This window comes from Cervus elaphus, chromosome 8, assembly GCF_910594005.1.
Source record: "Cervus elaphus chromosome 8, mCerEla1.1, whole genome shotgun sequence".
NCBI lineage: Eukaryota > Metazoa > Chordata > Mammalia > Artiodactyla > Cervidae > Cervus > Cervus elaphus.
The window spans coordinates 21,485,520-21,503,339 of record NC_057822.1 but is presented as its reverse complement, the minus strand read 5'-3'; the positions used below and the strand labels follow the sequence as shown (position 1 = coordinate 21,503,339).

General features: G+C 40.8%; 1 protein-coding gene across 1 annotated transcript in view; it reads left to right on the top strand.

Annotated features, from left to right (window-relative positions):
* The window catches only part of NYAP2 (neuronal tyrosine-phosphorylated phosphoinositide-3-kinase adaptor 2), a 305,756-nt gene that overhangs the window by 183,183 nt on the left and 104,753 nt on the right, over positions 1 to 17,820 (top strand). Inside the window, exon 5 of the mRNA XM_043909856.1 lies at positions 5,372 to 6,463. Coding sequence (XP_043765791.1) covers positions 5,372 to 6,463 — 1,092 coding nt within the window. The remainder of the gene's footprint in view (positions 1 to 5,371; positions 6,464 to 17,820) is intronic.

Here is a 17,820-nt window from a genome sequence, read left to right as displayed (position 1 = left end):
AGTCCACCCAAACCCATGTCCATTGAGTTGGTGATGCCATCCAACCATCTCATCCTCTGTTGTCCCCTTCTCCTCCTGCCCTCAATCTTTCCCAGCATCAGAGTCTTTTCAAATGACTCAGCTCTTCCCATCAGGTGGCCGAAGTATTGGAGTTTCAGCTTCAACATCACTCCTTCCAATGAGCACCCAGGACTGATTTCCTTTAGGGTGGACTGGTTGGATCTCTTTGCAGTCCAAGGGACTCTCAAGAGTCTTCTCCAACACCACAGTTCAAAAGCATCAATTCTTCAGTGCTCAGCTTTCTTTACAGTCCAACTCTCACATCCATACATGACCACTGGAAAAACCATAGCCTTGACTAGACGGACCTTTGTTGACAAAGTAATGTCTCTGCTTTTTAATATGCTATCTAGGTTGGTCATAACTTTCCTTCCAAGGAGTAAGCATCTTTTAATTTCATGGCTAAAATCACAATCTGCAGTGATTTTTGAGCCCAGAAAAATAAAATCAGCCACTGTTTCCACTGTTTCCCCATCTATTTCCCATGAAGTGATGGGATCTGATGCCATGATCTTAGTTTTCTGAATGTTGAGCTTTAAGCCAACTTTTTCACTCTCCTCTTTTACTTTCATCAAGAGGCTCTTTAGTTCTTCTTCACTTTCTGCCATAAGGGTGGTGTCACCTGCATATCTGAGGTTATTGATATTTCTCCCGGTAATCTTGATTCCAGCTTGTGCTTCTTCCAGCCCAGTGTTTTTCATGATGTACTTTGCATATAAGTTAAATAAGCAGGGTGACAATATACAGCTTTGATGTACTCCTTTTCCTGTTTGGAACTAGTCTGTGGTTCCATGTCCAGTTCTAACTGTTGCTTCCTGACCTGCATACAGGTTTCTCAAGAGGCAGGTCAGGTGGTCTGGTATTCCGATCTCTTTCAGAATTTTCCACAGTTTATTGTGATCCACACAGTCAAAGGCTTTGGCATAGTCAATAAAGCAGAAATAGATGTTTTTCTGGAACTCTTGCTTTTTCGAATACCCAGCAGATGTTGGCAATTCGATCTCTGGTTCATCTGTCTTTTCTAAAGCCAGCTTGAACATCTGAAATTTCATGGTTCATGTATTGTGGAAGCCTGGCTTGGAGGATTTTAAGCATAACTTTACTATTGTGTGAGATGAGTGCAATTGTTTGGTAGTTTGAGCATTCTTTGGGATTACTTTTCTTTGGGATTGGAATGAAAACTGACCTTTTCCAGTCCTGTGGCCACTGCCGAGCTTTCCAAATTTGCTGGCATATTGAGTGCAGCACTTTTATAGCATCATCTTTTAGGATCTGAAATAGCTCAACTGAAATTCCATCACCTCCACTAGCTTTTCTCATAGTGATGCTTCCTAAGGCCCACTTGATTTCACATTCCAGGATGTCTGGCTCTAGGTGAGTGATCACACGATCGTGATTATCTGGGTCATGAAGATCTTTTTTGTACAATTCTTCTGTGTATTCTTGCCACCTCTTCTTAATATCTTCTGCTTCTGTTAGGTCCTACCATTTCTCTTCTTTATTGAGCCCATCTTTGCATGAAATGTTCCCTTGGTATCTCTAATTTTCTTGAAGAGATCACTAGTCTTTCCCATATTATTGTTTTCCTCTGTCTCTCTGCACTGATCACTGAGGTAGGCTTTCTTATCTCTCCTTGCTATTCTTTGGAACTCTGCATTCAAATGGGTATATCTTTCCTTTTCTCCTTTGCTTCTTGCTTTTTCCTTTTCACAGATATTTGTAAGGTCTCTTCAGACAGCCATTTTGCTTTTTTGCATTTCTTTTTCTTGGGGATGGTCTTGATTCCTGTCTCCTGTACAGTGTCATGAACCTCCATCCATTGTTCATCAGGCACTCTGTCTATCAGATCTAGGTTTAATCAATATTCGGTTGTCTAAGTCATCTCAGGCTGACATAACAAAATTCCACGGACTAGGTGGCTTAAACAGTAGATATTTATTTTCTCATAGTTCTTGAGGGCAGAAGTCCAAGATCAATGTACTAACATAATTTCTGCTAAGAATACTCTTCCTGCCTAGCAGATGGCAATCTTTTCACTATGTCCTCACATTGTGAAGAGAATGAGACAATGAAAATGCTCTCTGGTGATGCTTCTTATGAGGTCACTAATCTCTTCCATTAGGAGGACCCAGCCCTCATGACTTCATGACCTAATTATCACTCAAAGGGCCTCCCTCCAAGTAACATCACATTGGACGTTAAGACTTCAAGAAAATAATTTGTCGGGGACACAGTTCAGTCCATAGCAACTGTCAGTTTTGATTACCTCAGATTCATAACAAGAGTCACATATGTAATTGCCCTTGTCAGATTAATATCAGTACTTGGTTTGGTATTAAAGTTGTCCTCACAGTACAAATAAATCATCTGAATTCCTTCGTAATGAACTTTTTTAGTCACAAAGTCATGTCTGACTCTTTTGGGACCCCATGATGTGTAGTCCTCCAGGCTCCTCTGTCCATGGGATTTCCCAGGCAAGAATACTGGAGTGAGTTGCCATTTCCTTTTCCAGGAGATCTTTTGACCCAGGGATCAAACCCACATTTCCTACATTGGCAGGTGCATTATTTATCACTGAGCCACCTGGAAAGCCCTCATAATGAATGGTTATCTTAATTCTAACTATGTTGCGTTCTAGAATAGAATCTTTTTCTTCCTTCATTATTTCATAGATATGGTGGGTCTTTATTTTATTTCATTTTTTTTTTCTGTTTATTTTGGCAAACAAAATTAGTGTCATTTTTTTATATTTTGAATGCAACCCAAGCATTGGTCTTGCCTGTTCCAAAGGCCACCTTCTAATCTATGTGGGAAGAGGGATGTTGGTTCCAGGGAAGAGGCTGATGCTTCCACTTCCCTGAATATCATGTCACTTTCAGCTCTATCCTGACCTCTAGGTTCCTGGGAATCCTGGGTTGTAGTTTTCCCTCAATGCAGTGTTTCTACCTAGATTTGGGTTCAGTAGATGCTTGTTTTCTGCTTGTACTGTTCATTCTCTCCATACAACTACTGAAGTCTATGTTGGAATATTAGAATTTAGAGGAAGGTCAAAAAGAAATCAGCAGTGAATTATAATTTAGGAGTCAGAAAAATGAAAGTCTCATTCTAAGTATGATAATTCTCAAATCATGAAGTTATCCATCTCATCGATACACATTCATTCCTAACTTTGGATTAACCCTCAATTTACAGAATGTCTTGCTACTTCCCACACCATTCAATTCCTAGAACTCAATACTCAGTGGCAAGTATTCCTAGAGGGTGAGTTATGCAGTCTAGGATGACAGGCTGAGGTAGAAGATGGCAAGAAACAAGTTACAGAAGAATAGTCTGGGTGGACTTTTAAGTCTTGGCTCTTTCAAAGTCCCTTCCAATTCAAAGTCAATCTTGTTCATTAATTTATGGTTTTATTTTATTTGGGCTCAGATTTTTGTATATAATTTGATGATTTATTTAAATCATATAAAGTGAACATGCATGGTAGATTTCAAAACCAATAAAAATTTATTACCAGTAGGAGATACAGAGAGGAACTATTAGTCACTCTGGGTCCTGCCTAAAGAATTTTCTGGGCAGTTTTCATCCCATTATGTCCCTAGACTTTTCTTATTTGACATGAAAAGGCTCTACTGCTGTACCACTCCCCACTCCCCCCGGGAAATGGCATCTAGTTTTTTCCTACTGTAAGTTAAAGGAAAAGTCTACGTAATATTAAGAAATTTCCCTTCAACAAGCTCTTTGATTGTAGTGAGTGAAAAAATCACCATGGGAACAATGGAGCAGAATATTTGAAAGCAGGAATGACCTAGAAAAGTGAGCAATATAGCCACTGCTAGAGTATTTGATGGGTTCTCTTTCTCAGAAAATATGATTGATGTTTAGGGAAGCCACCTAAATAAACTTCAAGCACTTGCTTCTCATATAGTAAGTTTTAGACGACTTTCTGTGTCATAAGTTATACTAGTTGAAAAACAAAACTAAGGAAATTTGGGGTATTTCCTGCTTTGTGTCTTGAGACCTCCTTTCCCTTCGAGCTGCAAATTATAGAGAACTCTGCTCTTTTCTCATAGTTTTATACCTATAAACTACACTGTCAACTTACATTGTATGCTATCACTTACCACAATGAACTACATTCTGCAACATTGGATAAAGATGAAAATCATTATAATTATGTATCAGCACAATGCAATAATGAGGTAATATCAAGACTTCAGTACCTTCCCTGCATGCTAAACAACTGATTGCAGTCACAGACATGTTGCCTGTTTGGCCCTCCTGGATGGAGTCAGAAGTTTATGCTCCATTACGAGGAGGACTTCCAGCAGGCTATGGGATATACTTTTATGTATATCTATTCACTTCACTTCATTGAGAGTTCCCAGAAGTTATTCTTGAAGCTTGCACATCATTCTCTGGATTATTCTCTTGTAAAACTCTCTAGGGGCTTCTGATGTGTCAGGGTAATGAATTCATTCCAAGACAGCATTTGGGATATCATGAGAGACCTTCTGAACAAAAACAGAATACACCACAATCAACACTACCTGGAGATTTGGAGATTAACTTGTCTAGCCTCATAAGATGTTCACATCAATTTCCCCTGATGTATCAGCCCCATCTGTATAAAAGTTATTTATCTGAACCAAGACAGAGATTAAGTCTAGCAGGCTGGAACATTTTTATCCCAAATGAAAGCAAGATGTGATCATGTGTAATAGCCATATCATTAAAAGGGCACAGTCCCCATGATGTTATTATAACCATTTGTTCTAATAGAAACTCTGTCCTTTCTTTTTTTCCTTAAGTTTCTTTGTTGCTTAATTGGTGGAAGTTGATTTTTATCAAATATATGATTGTTTTTATCCAATTTATGTCATCTGAAAGTTTCTACTTAGAAATCCTAAGACAGTGGTGAAGCATTCTGGTCTTAATGCATTTATCAGTGTTGGATTATTAATATTAATTTGAAGATAAATATTACTATGGTTTTCACATCATGTTTCTCTAAATATTGAAATGTTTGATTTCTGTTGGATTTTTGGTCTATGCCTCCATTTAGAAATAATTCAGGTTACCCCTTCCCTCAAAAGTTTAGAGTAGTAAAGTGTTACTGGCTCAGTCATGTCCAACTCTTTGTGACCCCATGGACTAAAGGCTCCTCCATCCATGGGATTCTCCAGGCAAGAATACTGGAGTGGGTTGCCATTTCCTTCTCATTAGAGTAGTAAAGTCACCTGCAAGTCATATTTGAAAGTTTTACTATTGTATTCATCTGTTTTACTGTTTTTTCTTCTTCTTCTTCTTTTAGTGTCAACCAAACCAAGACCCCACAGTGATGAATATTCAAAGAAGATTCCTCCTCCCAAACCAAAACGGAACCCAAACACTCAGCTCAGCACATCTTTTGACGAAACGTACATCAAAAAGCACGCACCCAGGAGGACCTCTCTCCCGCGGGATTCGTCTCTCTGCCAGGTCAGCAGTCCCGCGGGGGACCCCGAGGAGGAGGAGCCCGTGTACATCGAGATGGTGGGGAACATTCTCAGAGACTTCCGGAAGGACGATGAGGACCAGAGTGAGGCCGTCTACGAAGAAATGAAATACCCCATTTTCGACGATCTAGGCCAAGACTCAAAATGTGACCTCGACCATCACAGTTGTTCTTCGCAGTGTGCTACTCCCACGGTGCCTGACCTGGACTTGGCCAAATCCTCAGTGCCATGTACTCCAAAGGGTTTGCTCTGTGACATCCCCCCGCCCTTCCCCAACCTGCTGTCTCATAGGCCCCCGCTGCTGGTGTTCCCCCCGGCGCCGGTGCAGTGCTCCCCCAACTCGGATGAGTCTCCTCTCACCCCGCTGGAGGTCACCAAGCTTCCTGTGTTGGAAAACGTGTCTTATATGAAACAGCAGGCCGGGGCCTCTCCCTCTTCCTTGCCATCGCATGCCTCCGGCCACGCGAAACTGGAGAAAGAGCAGGCTGGAGCCGCGGGGCCGGTTCCGGCCGCCTCCGTGCTCTCCTCGTCCCCTCCCCCGCCCTCCACTCTGTACCGAACGCAGTCTCCCCACGGCTACCCCAAAAGCCACTCCGCCTCCCCGTCGCCTGTCAGCATGGGCAGGTCCCTGACCCCGCTCAGCCTCAAAAGGCCGCCGCCCTACGACGCCGTGCATTCGGGCAGCCTCTCCAGGAGCTCGCCAGCAGTGCCTCACTCCACCCCCAGACCGGTGTCAGACGGGGGCAAGATGGTCAACGCCGCGGTCAACACCTACGGCTCGGCCCCGAGCGGCTCCCGCTCCAGAACCCCCACGAGTCCTTTGGAAGAGTTAACCAGCCTCTTTACCTCGGGGCGCAGCCTGCTGAGGAAGTCGTCCAGCGGCCGCCGCTCTAAAGAACCTGCAGAGAGTAAGTGCACAGACGCTGTCCTTCGTGACTTGAGTGCAAGGAAGCCCCTGATGTACAGATAAGGCGCGTGGTATGTGAGCTTGGGGGAGCTTCCCAGGTGGCTCAGTGGTAGAGAATCCGACTGTAAATGCAGGAGACTCGGGTTCGATCCCTGGGTCGGGAAGATCCCCTGGAGAAGGAAATGGCAACCCACTCCAGTATTCATGCCTGGGAAAGCCCGTGGACAGAGGATCCTGGCGGGTCCAGGGGGATCCAGGGGGTCGCAGAGGACAGGACTTAGCGACACAGCAACAAAGTGAGCTTTGGTCCTTTTAGTTGAAAGCTCAAGATGCGTGATTTTATTTTCACCATACCAAAGGAAATAGTGCCTTCTTACAGATCCTTAAAAGTGAGACAGAGGCAGGGCCGTCTGAGTCAGAGAGATGAACATGCGGGTTTTGAGGATGGGGGAGTGGGCTGTGAGCCAAGAAATCAGGAAACCTCTAGAACATTGAAGAGTCCAGGGAACCCATTCTCTCCTAGACCTTCAGAAAGATTGGAGGCCCAGCCTACAGGCTTGATTTTAGTCATGTGAAACGCATTTCAGATTTCTGTCTTCTAGAATTTCGAAGTAGTAAATTTGTGTCATTTCTTTAAGCCGCCAAAACAAAAAAGGAACTAGTGTGTTCTGAAAGAACTGAAAGTGACGGTCTGCACAATATAACTTATTAAAAAGAGGAATCAGTTTTAAATTTAAAATAAAGTGTAAAATCTCAATTCTTAAGTGACCCTTGGAAGTCTAACAAAGAAAACATATTAGTATAAAAAAATTTTAGGTACGTTTTGATTTGGCAGGAAATTATACATTCAAGCATGGAATTGGTAAGTGTTAAAATTACCTTATATTAAAAACCTGCTTGAGCAAATTTGTATTAGAAAACCTTTACTGGAAAGAGAGCAATTTGCATAGAATTATTACTTTTTTAAAAAACAACAAATTCTTCTCTCCGCATACTCCATGTTGCTACATACTAAACTAGACTAGGCTTGCTGTTTCCCTTTATGGAAGAGCTGACTCATTTGAAAAGACCCTGATCCTGGGAAAGATTGAGGACAGGAGGAGAAGGGGACGACAGAGGATGAGATGGTTGGATGGCATCACTGACTCAATGGACATGGGTTTGGGTGGACTCCAGGAGTTGGTGATGGACAGGGAGGCCTGGCGTGCTGCGGTTGATGGGGTCACAAAGAGTTGAACACGACTGAGTGACTGAACTGAACTGAATTAGCATCTTATTCCTATGGTACTTTTCCTAGATCTATCAACATATAAATTACAGAAAGATTGTTAATGATATATAGGTGGGAAACATGATATTTACCACTGAATTTCAAAGACTAGGGATTGTCTCTATCTGAATGACTAATCCTTTTGTGAGATCCAAATCACTATGTAAAGATATTGTAAAGTCAAAACAGATCCCAGTTTTTTCAGTGTTCATTTCATTAAATTACACTGTTTTCCTTTATTTAAAAATGCCTCAGGGCACCTAAACTAAAAAGTAATCATTTACATCTCAAATGATGCCATCACAGGATTCCTAAAGAATCCACCAGCCAACGCAGAAGACGAGACACCACAGACATAGTTTGGATCTCTGGATTGGGAAGATCCCCTGGAGTAGGAAATGGCAACCGGCTCCACTGTTCTCACCTGGAAAATTCCTTGGGTAGAGGAGTTTGGCAGGCTACTGTTCCTGGGGTCAGGACTGAGTGACTGAGCACACAGGCGTTCATGCAGTTACACTGAGAAACTTCTTTAAAGGCAAAGAACTCTTAAGCATGTCTGATGAAGATGGTGATGAAATTCCATAGATAATTAATATTCATTAGTGGGTATAAGCAACTTATCTTTTTCCTCTTTAATCAGAAAGATTTATGAAAACATTAACTTCTTACTACCAGACACATTCACAACTGAGCGTTGTTTCCGCTTTGGCCCAGCCTCTTCATTCTTTCTGGAGCTATTTCTTTGCTCTCCCCAGTAGCATTTTGGAGAGCTGCTGACCTGTGTGGCTCATCTTATGCTGTCTTGTCTTTTTGTCATGTCTTCAACTCTATATGATTGGTTTGGTTTAAACATAGATCTAGTAAGCTTTTTGGAAAAAGGTGAAAAAAATGATGGAGATTATTTTACTCTCAAAGTACATACTGGTTAGTATGAAATTAGTAGAAGTTGAATCCTAGAATTGGTGAGATTAGCCAGTGTTCTCCCTACCTACCAGTTTCTTTGGAGGTTTCTTAACAGCTCCAGTTGGCAGTTATACCAATTAGCTAGAAAAAGTATATGTAAAAAAAGTGATTAACTAATGAAGTTATTTCAAGAAAAATCCATCTGTTAGAATCAGACTATGTGCTATATGTCACAGACTTTCCTATTCAACTCCAAAATGAGCTTTGTATGCTTCTAAAACCAAGCTTGTACATGGAAAAGTGATCTAGGCTCTTTATAGCTTTTTAGAGATCTGAGGATTAAATTCCTTTCCATATGTTATTAACTGTGCATCAGCTCTTCAGAAAAAGGTCATGTCCTGAGTTATGTCAATTCCAATGTTTTACTTTATCATATGGAAGGGAGGAAAAATGCACATAGTATTTCTAATGAGTAATCCAATGCCTTTTTTTTTTTTTTTTTGGACTCAGGAAAAAAATAGAAAAACACTGTCTGATGTTAACACAATCACTGGGGCTCTCAGAATCATCCTGTGATTCAAGATATAGATCCAAAAGTGTTGATAGCTGAAAGTTTACCTACAGTTACTGCTGCCCTCAGTGGTACAACTATCCCCTTCCCTCTTGACAGATAGGATTTGTAAATACTTGCCCATAACATGGGGAGAGGATAAGTGATATGAAGTAGTATACCATTCATGACCCCTGAGTCACATTCTTTTTTTTTTTTTTGCATTTCAGAAATAAAAGTAAGACTTGTATCTCTGTGCTCCATACCCCACTAAGTTTCACTAGAAATGTTCATTTCGCTAATATTCTGATATTCAATTCAAAGCAAATATAATCTTTTGGCTTTAAAAATCTATGTCAAATAAAATTTGTCCTTTCAACTCTTATTAATTTCATATCTTAAAGGCTTATAATTATTGATGGGGATCAGGAAATAGGAAAGAGTTAAAATAAGACAGTAGTGTTAGACTATGAATCAATTTCATTTTAATTTACAGTTTTCTAAATAGAGCCTTCACATTTGAAGCATGTTTTTCTAGGAAGCATTTTTTTTTTTAAACTCAGAAGCATGCTTTTCCTAGTTGATGTGGCATTATTTTTTTATTTAACTGTGCATGAGCATAGTATTGATAAATTCATGTAAACTGGTTCTTACTAGTATTTTTAAAATTTGTGTGGTGCTATGTGCTTAGATGCTCAGTTGTGTCCAACTCTTTGTGACTCCATGGACTGCAGACTGCCAGGCTCCTCTGTCCATAGGAATTCTCCAGGCAAGAATACTGGAGTGGATTGTCATGCCCTTCTCCAGGGGATCTTCCCAACCCAGGGATTTAACTCAGGTCTCCCACATTGCAGACGGATTCTTTACCATCTGAGCCACTATATATCACCCATATAGTGATAAAGAAGATAGCAAACATGTTAGAAGTGATTAACTTGTATTTTATTATTGCACATTTCTTTGTCTATATGAGAAGTAGGTGAAGTATTGCATTGGCCAAAAATTTGAACAAACTTTTGGTCAGCCCAATACAAATACGTTTTGTGGTGAATTTTCTACTTATCATTTTTGTCTTCCTTTTACACGTTCTTTTTGTATATATTCTTTGATTGGAATCTAGAACACTTAGGTCATGAATAGGCCATTTTGTTTTAATAAATCAAAAGCCCTGAATCATAGAAACTATTAGCCAGAATCAAGTGAGAAAAAAAGAAAATTCTTTTATTCCCTCAAATAAATCTTTTAAAAATAAAGTTCAGCCTATATAAATGCATGAATGTATGTTCCTGTGAAAATGTATGAGGCATAATGAAGGATATAATTAAATTTATGATGTACTTGAGGGAGAAAATGCAATAGAAAAGTTAAAAGTGGAAAAGTGTAAAGAGGAAACTTAAAGAAAAAAAATAGAAACATGAAACAGCAAAGAGAAGCAATAAATTAAAAATACTGAGGCACCAAGAAACATACACAAAAAATGCATACATCAAGTCAGGTGGTCATATAAACAAATATATGTGCCAACCAATGAAGCACATACAAAGGTACACAGAAAACCAGAGAAGAAACACAGACACAGTAGGGTCAACGAAAGGTCAAAGAAAAGGAAAGATGCAAGCTCATCCTTCTGGTATTGTTGCATGAATGCCAAGTCGCTTCAGTCATGTTCAACTCTTTGTGACCTTACAGACCTTAGCCCGTCAGGCTCCTCTGTCCATAGGATTCTCTAGGCAACAATACTGGCCTGGGTTGCCATCCCCTCCTCCAGGGAATCTTCCTGACACAGGGATCAAACCCACGTCCCTCACATCTCCTGCGTTTGCAAGCGGGTTCTTTACCACTACTGCCACTGGGGAAGCCTATGAAAGCGAAAGGCACTCAGTCATGTCCGACACTTTGCAACCCTATGGAGTATATAGTCCATGGAATTCTCCAGGCCAGAATACTGGAGTGGGTAGCCTTTCCCTTCTCAAGGCAATCTTCCCAACCCAAGGATCGCACTCAGGTCTCCCGCATTGCAAGCAGATTCTTTACCAGCTAAGCCATAAAGGAAGCCCAAGAATATTGGAGTAGGTAGCCTATCCCTTCTCCAGTGGATCTTCCCGAGCCAGGAATCAAACCGGGCAATCAATCCAATATCATATATATATATATTTATATATATATATATGTATATATTCATATAATATCAATTCATATATATTTTTTTTTCCCCAGCCCTTTAATAAGACTCCCTTTTAAGACTTTTGGATGTTATGTTACATATTTACAATTATAGATATACATATGTCCTTTGGGTCTGATGACACACAGTTGGGAATCAGATGTAACTTTTGCCTTTCCACTCACTTTCTTAAACAACAACAACCCCAAACCATCAAACAAGCAAAATAAAACCAAAAAAGTACCCCATGCCTCCTACCTCCCACACACATGCCTTTTTCATTGTTTAAGTAGCTTGAGGTCAAGTGATTCCTAAAATATTAGGCATTGCAGGTAAAGCAACTGATCCAACTGACTCTTACTAGTTTAATTGAAAAATAATTTTCAATTAGAAAAACAATGATTTTGGAAGGTTGTATGTGTATAGTATCCCACTTTAAAGAGAAAGGAAGGGTGTACTAATATCAGGGTGTTAATGATTCAGGGTCACTGTTGCGATCATCACTGTGTGTGCACTATGTGCTAATACCTGAGAAGGGTCCAGCAAGATGACTTGAACAAGGGAGACCTCACCCAGAGGTGGCCAACATTGTCCTGTCATTGGTAGTAGCAGTGACAGTATTGATAGATTAACTGTGAAACTGAGGTCTCCTCCAATGGGGCTATTTGGGGTTGTAGAGCTCACTAGTCCTCTATAGCTCTACTATTTAAATTCACTTAAATTCTTCTGTCTGTCTCCTGTGGTTTTACTGCTTCCTCTGGCTTGCAGGCAGTTTTATTGATGCATCTGGCCTCTCCACCCCTCCCCTTCTCCCTTCTTTTCCTTTTGCGCTTTTCCTCATTGTATTATCACGTCATTAATCAGTTTTGGACCAAGAAACCAGATATCCAAACTTGTCTGTGGAGCCTCTCATCTAACTTAAGTGTTTGACCTGCAGTGTGGGGACTTTGTGACCTTCACTTTCAAAGGCCACATGAATCCAATTGCTTAGTCTTGGATGAAGTTCTCAGATTCATGTCTGAAATGATCAGGGGTGTCCCCTTTCTGAGAACTCAGCTGTCCTGGGAAACGTGAAACTAATGTTAACTTACACATTTTGTTTAGCCCAGTGGAAATATTTTTTCCTGGTAAAATCTGGCAAGCACACTGGCTAAGGACTTTATTTTTCCCTCCTGTTTATTCCTGTGAAAGTAGAGACTGACACAGAGTGGGTTGGACAGAGAAGCTGAGGGGAAGGGTGGGGAAGAGAACCCAGGAGCCTGAGTCTTGCATTTACTATGGGGAATAGGTGAGCCTTCAGCCTGTTACTGCCCACTGCCCAGAATGCTGACTTTGAGCAGAACTTCCACTTGTGTGGTGGAAGCTACCTGGCCAGTGTTGAAAGGTGAGACCTGGAACCTCTGGAACATAGTGATCTTCCAAAGGCATTTAGGAATGGTAAAGAACCCATCTGCCAATACAGGAGACATAAGGGAAGTGGGTTGAATCCCTGGATCAGGAAGAACCCCTGGAGGAGGGCATAGCAACCCACTCTGTATTCTTGCCTGGAGAATCCCACGGACAGAGGAACCTGGTGGGCTACAGTCCATGGGGTTGCAAAGAGTCGGACCGAGCTGAAGCAACTGACCATGCACGTAGAACAGCTGAAGAGATATCTGAGGATATAACAAGGAGGTTTCCAGAAGGTCTGGCAAGATCAAAGCCTATAGGTACTGCTAAACTTCTGAATCTAAACTTTACAATCCTCGTCAGGTTCTTTTCCTGCTGTTAATTGATTGCTCTTCTGCTCAGAGCCCCACACTGTGGCCTCAGACTGGTTTCTGCCTTAGCAAGACTCCTTCCAGTAGCTCAGAAGGAAAACTGAGCCCTCCTCTGGATGATAGAGATGTCCTCAGGCCAGGACTGTGAAGACATGCTCCCAGGAATATCCTTAGGTCATTAAAAGTACAGTGGGTAAAGGACCTCCTGCATTATTTTCACCTGCCTGTTGTCAAAAATACAGATTCCTAGGTTTTATCATAGATAGACCTGTTCAATGAAAAATTTTGGAGCTTGGACCTGTGATCTTGACTTTTTGGTAATCCTCAGTAATATTTATGGTTGTACATGTGTGCTAAATCGCTTCAGTCCTAACTATTTGCAACCTCATATACTCTAACCCTCCAGGCTCCTCTGTCCATGGGATTCTCCAGACAAGAATACTGCAGTGGGTTGCCATTCCCTTCTCTGGGAATATTTATAGCTAATATCCAACAATAACTCAAGGGTATATGGCTAAATATTAGCAACACTGTTTACTTGTGTGCAAGAGAAACCTGTAATACATTAATACTTTGAGTTTGCTTTCTAATAAACACAGGAGGGGAAAAGGAAAGGAGCGGGGGAAAAGTAAAATTCAGATAACATGAAATGAGTGAATGTTGTTTTTCTTTCCTTAAGTGAGTTACTGATTAGTTGACAGCTTGCAAAAAAAGACAGCCAGGGTCATTTGATTGAATCAGCAGGGAAAACAGTTTTACTACCTCCAGTTTCTTCTGGAGACCTTGAGAGTTTAACATTGTATCAGGTAGTGTGCCATGTGTGAAAAACACCCATTCTTGTTCTTAAAACCTTCTTAGTCATGCCAGCTATGTGTCATTTCTTCTTCCTCTTTTTTTAAAATTTTTATTGCGTATAGTTGCTTTACAACGTTGTGTTAATTTCTGTGTACAGCAAAGTGAATAAGCTGTATGTATACATACATTCCCTCTTTTTAAGATTTCCTTTGCATTTAAGTCACCATAGAGCATTGAGTAGAGTTCCCTGCGCTATATGGTATGTTTTCATTAGATATCTATTTTATCGTAGTGTATATATGTCACTTCAGTCATGTCTGACCCTGTGTGACCCCATAGACGGCAGCCCACCAGGCTCCCCCGTCCCTGGGATTCTCAAGGCAAGAATACTGGAGTGGGTTGCCATGTCCTTCTTCTATATGTCAGGCCCAATCTCTCAATTCACCCCATCCCTTTCTTCCCCCTCTTGGTATCCATAAGTTTGTTCTCTACATATGTGTCTCTATTTCTGCTTTGCAAATAAGTTCATCTATATGCGTCATTTCCCTCATCTGAATTTCTTGACTCTTAAATTTGAGAACCACTGTTAAGAACTGCTTCAGCAAGGAGTTGTTTCTGTTGGTTAGACAGGCAGGAGAATTTGAGACTCAGGCCAACAGCAGTCTTCACCCCAGAGGTCTGTTTAGATGGGTCTAGAGCATTCAAGGGGGAGGACTAGCCAGAGCAGAATGGGACCCTCAGATGGAGCCATGATATGCATCGAGGGTGTGCTCTCTAGGGAGGCTTCCCAGGCCACAATCCAGTCAATGTAAGAGAGTGGTACAAGAGAATGGGGGTCTTCCTTCTGGGACGCTGGAGGGGATGATGAAAGCAAGGAGGAGGCCTAACCATCATAAGTGGGCCAAGCATCTCGGTAGTTAGAGCTAACAATATGAATGGGGAAATGAGGTGATGAGCTTCTTGGGAAATGTTTCTGCCTCAAACAGGTTTGCCTCGGAAATGATTTCAACATGAACTAAGCACGATGGAATTCATCTGAGAAGTAGTGCTGCAGACTCGGGGAAAGAATGCAGCCCTAATCTTTTCCTTCAGAATGCTTCCAAAACAAGAGTAGGATGCACTTGCTTTTAGGCCATTGCCTCTGTGCCATACAGAGTTCTAAGCATTTTACTTGTATTCCACCTTCACTGCAGCACTTGGAGGTAGGTGATATTAGCACTGCCATTTTAAAGATAGGAGAAACTGAGGCATAGCTTACCCAGAGTCACATAGGGAGTAAATCGAAGACTTGAATCCAGATTATTTGGCTTCAGAGTTTCTGGTCTTAATGATACTTTATCTATACTTGTCAGTCTCCCCAATTACTTTCCCATCCAATTTCCTTAAAATACACCAGTTATCATCAAAACCTCTGATGTCTCATACTTCTGTTGCTCCCAGAGTTATCTGCTGGATAGGAGAAAGCTGGATCTATACGTAAATGACATGGACCACTTCATATTTGTCATCAGCTTAGGAAGGGAGAGGAAAACCTTTACAGGACCGTCCAAATTTCACTTTGGAATATCCTAGTCACTCTGAAGGGATTTTCTGGATCTCAGGCCTCTGAGCTGTCCCTGGAGGACTGTGGTCTGCGCAGTGGGCCTCACAGTCACTTAAATGACCTGGCAGAGAGACCATGAACACTCATCTCAATGCCTCTAAGCATAACTTAGGGATGTTTGGGCATGTTTCTTCGGGCTGAGAGGTTTCTAGTACTCAACTACCAACTAGATGATCCATCTTCCAGGAATATAGGGCTTTTGTCCACACTTCCCTTGCATCTTGTCCACAACTAAGCAGTATCTTGGTGGCTCAAGACTTCCCCACGGGGGAAAAAAAAAACACTCCATGGATTTAGAGAAAAAAAAAATCAACCAATGCCCAAAGGCAATGAGAGCCTTAGCATCACTCACCTAGAAAATGATCTAGTGAAACAAACAAACAAAATCTCTTAAAGAGGCCCTTGTCAAATGCTTCTTGGCTGGACTTTTCTCTTCAGATTTATGTTAATGTGTACTTGGCAGAATCAGACACCAATCTTGAAACACACACACACACATGCAATTCTTCAAGAACACACTGGCCTATTTAAGTATTATCATTTTGTAAAGCTAAACAATTTTTTTTCAAGATGATGAGGTTAAATAATATATAAGTAAAATCCCTTGATTTTGAAAATGCATGTGACTCCTTGGCTAATTGGGACCATGACACTGTCTGTTTTCCTCATTCAGTTTCTCTTAGGATTGCAACATAGAATCACTGAAGAAGACATAATTTCATAAATAATTGCTCACCTTTCTGGGAGTAGACTGCAGCTGCCTTTGATTGATGCAGGCAGACATGTTTATTCCCCGTGTTTATGGTCTCTGCCTGCTGAATCTTTAAGTGCAATTTCTTGTCAGCGATTTAATCAGCAATTCTCTCCATTAAGAAGAACCCTCCCTGCTTTAGGCTTAAAAAATGCAGAAACATTTTCAATTCAGACATAAAGCTAATCTAGTCTATTTTTTTAAACCAGGATTTCCTTAGTTTGTATTCAGTATACTAGGACTGATTTCCTTTTCTTCTGTTGAATTATCTCAAACAGAAAATTCACTTTCTGATTTGTATTTGATATCATGTGTTTTCAACAGTTTGACATCTATGAGACATTAAATGTTAGGTAAAAGTAGAGTGAATATTCATGGGAAGGACTGTTGCTGAAGCACCAATAGTTTGGCCACCTGACGTGAAAAGCCAACTTGTTGGAAAAGACCCTGATATTGGGAAAGATTGAGGGCAAAAGGAGAAGTAGGCAACAGATAGTTCAATAGCATCACTGACTCAATGGACATGAATTCAGGCAAACTCCAGGAGATAATGGACAGAGGAGCTATAGCCCATGCTGCAGCCCATGGGGTCACAAAGAGTCAGACATGACTTAGCAACTAAACAACAGCATTAGTAAATAAAAGGTTTCTTATCAGTCACGTCATAGTTCCTCACATGTGTGCTGCATTTTCATATGATCTAGAAGGCTTGGCAGGGCCTGGACATCATAAGAGATGGTTTTCTTGTTGGCTGAACCATTTAAGACGCTTTGACACTTTGGATCAATCAGTTCATCTCTTAATGCCTTAGTTTTCTCGCTTTTCAGATGAGACTATTAAGTGCTCAAACTGTGAATCTCTTTGGGCTCTGCTGTTTGATACATCTGTGGATTATTGAATGAGCTGTAGATCCCCAAACAAATGACCTCTTCCTGCCTCTGAAGCTTTCTTTCTGATGCTATTTTCTCTTGCGGAAAGGACTCCTCCAGTAACTCCATAAAACAAAGTCTAATGCTTGGATCATGGCTTACAGCTTACTTGCATCTTCATTGACTTTTTCTTATGCTATTGTCTAGAAATAATCTCTCTTTGGAGTGCTCTATACATCTGTAATGGTATGTGTCTTATTCTGACCTATTGTAAAGTTGCTTTTTTTTTTTTTTTCTGTTTTATTCCCTGTTAAAAACATATGGCTAGGAAGATCAAGGGCCATACCTTTTCATCATTTTGCTTCATGTAGCACTTGGCTCAATGCAATCTTTCCCAAAGTTGATACAGGATAAGTATTTATTGAACTTGTTGAAATAATAGGCATAGTGACTTGAGAGAGCTATTGAAGAAACAAAAGCCATAAAAGAAATGTTTGACCATTAAGTAAAAAAAAAGAAAAAATCAGATCCTATGACTTAGAAAATTCCACACTGAAATCAATATAGTCATTCAGCCAAAAAGGAACTATGCTAAATGCTGAATTCATTGCTTCTGCACTTAAATGTACTATTTAAAAGAATGCCCATTTCATTCTAGGCAGATTTATTAGGGGAAAGATATAAAGAATATAG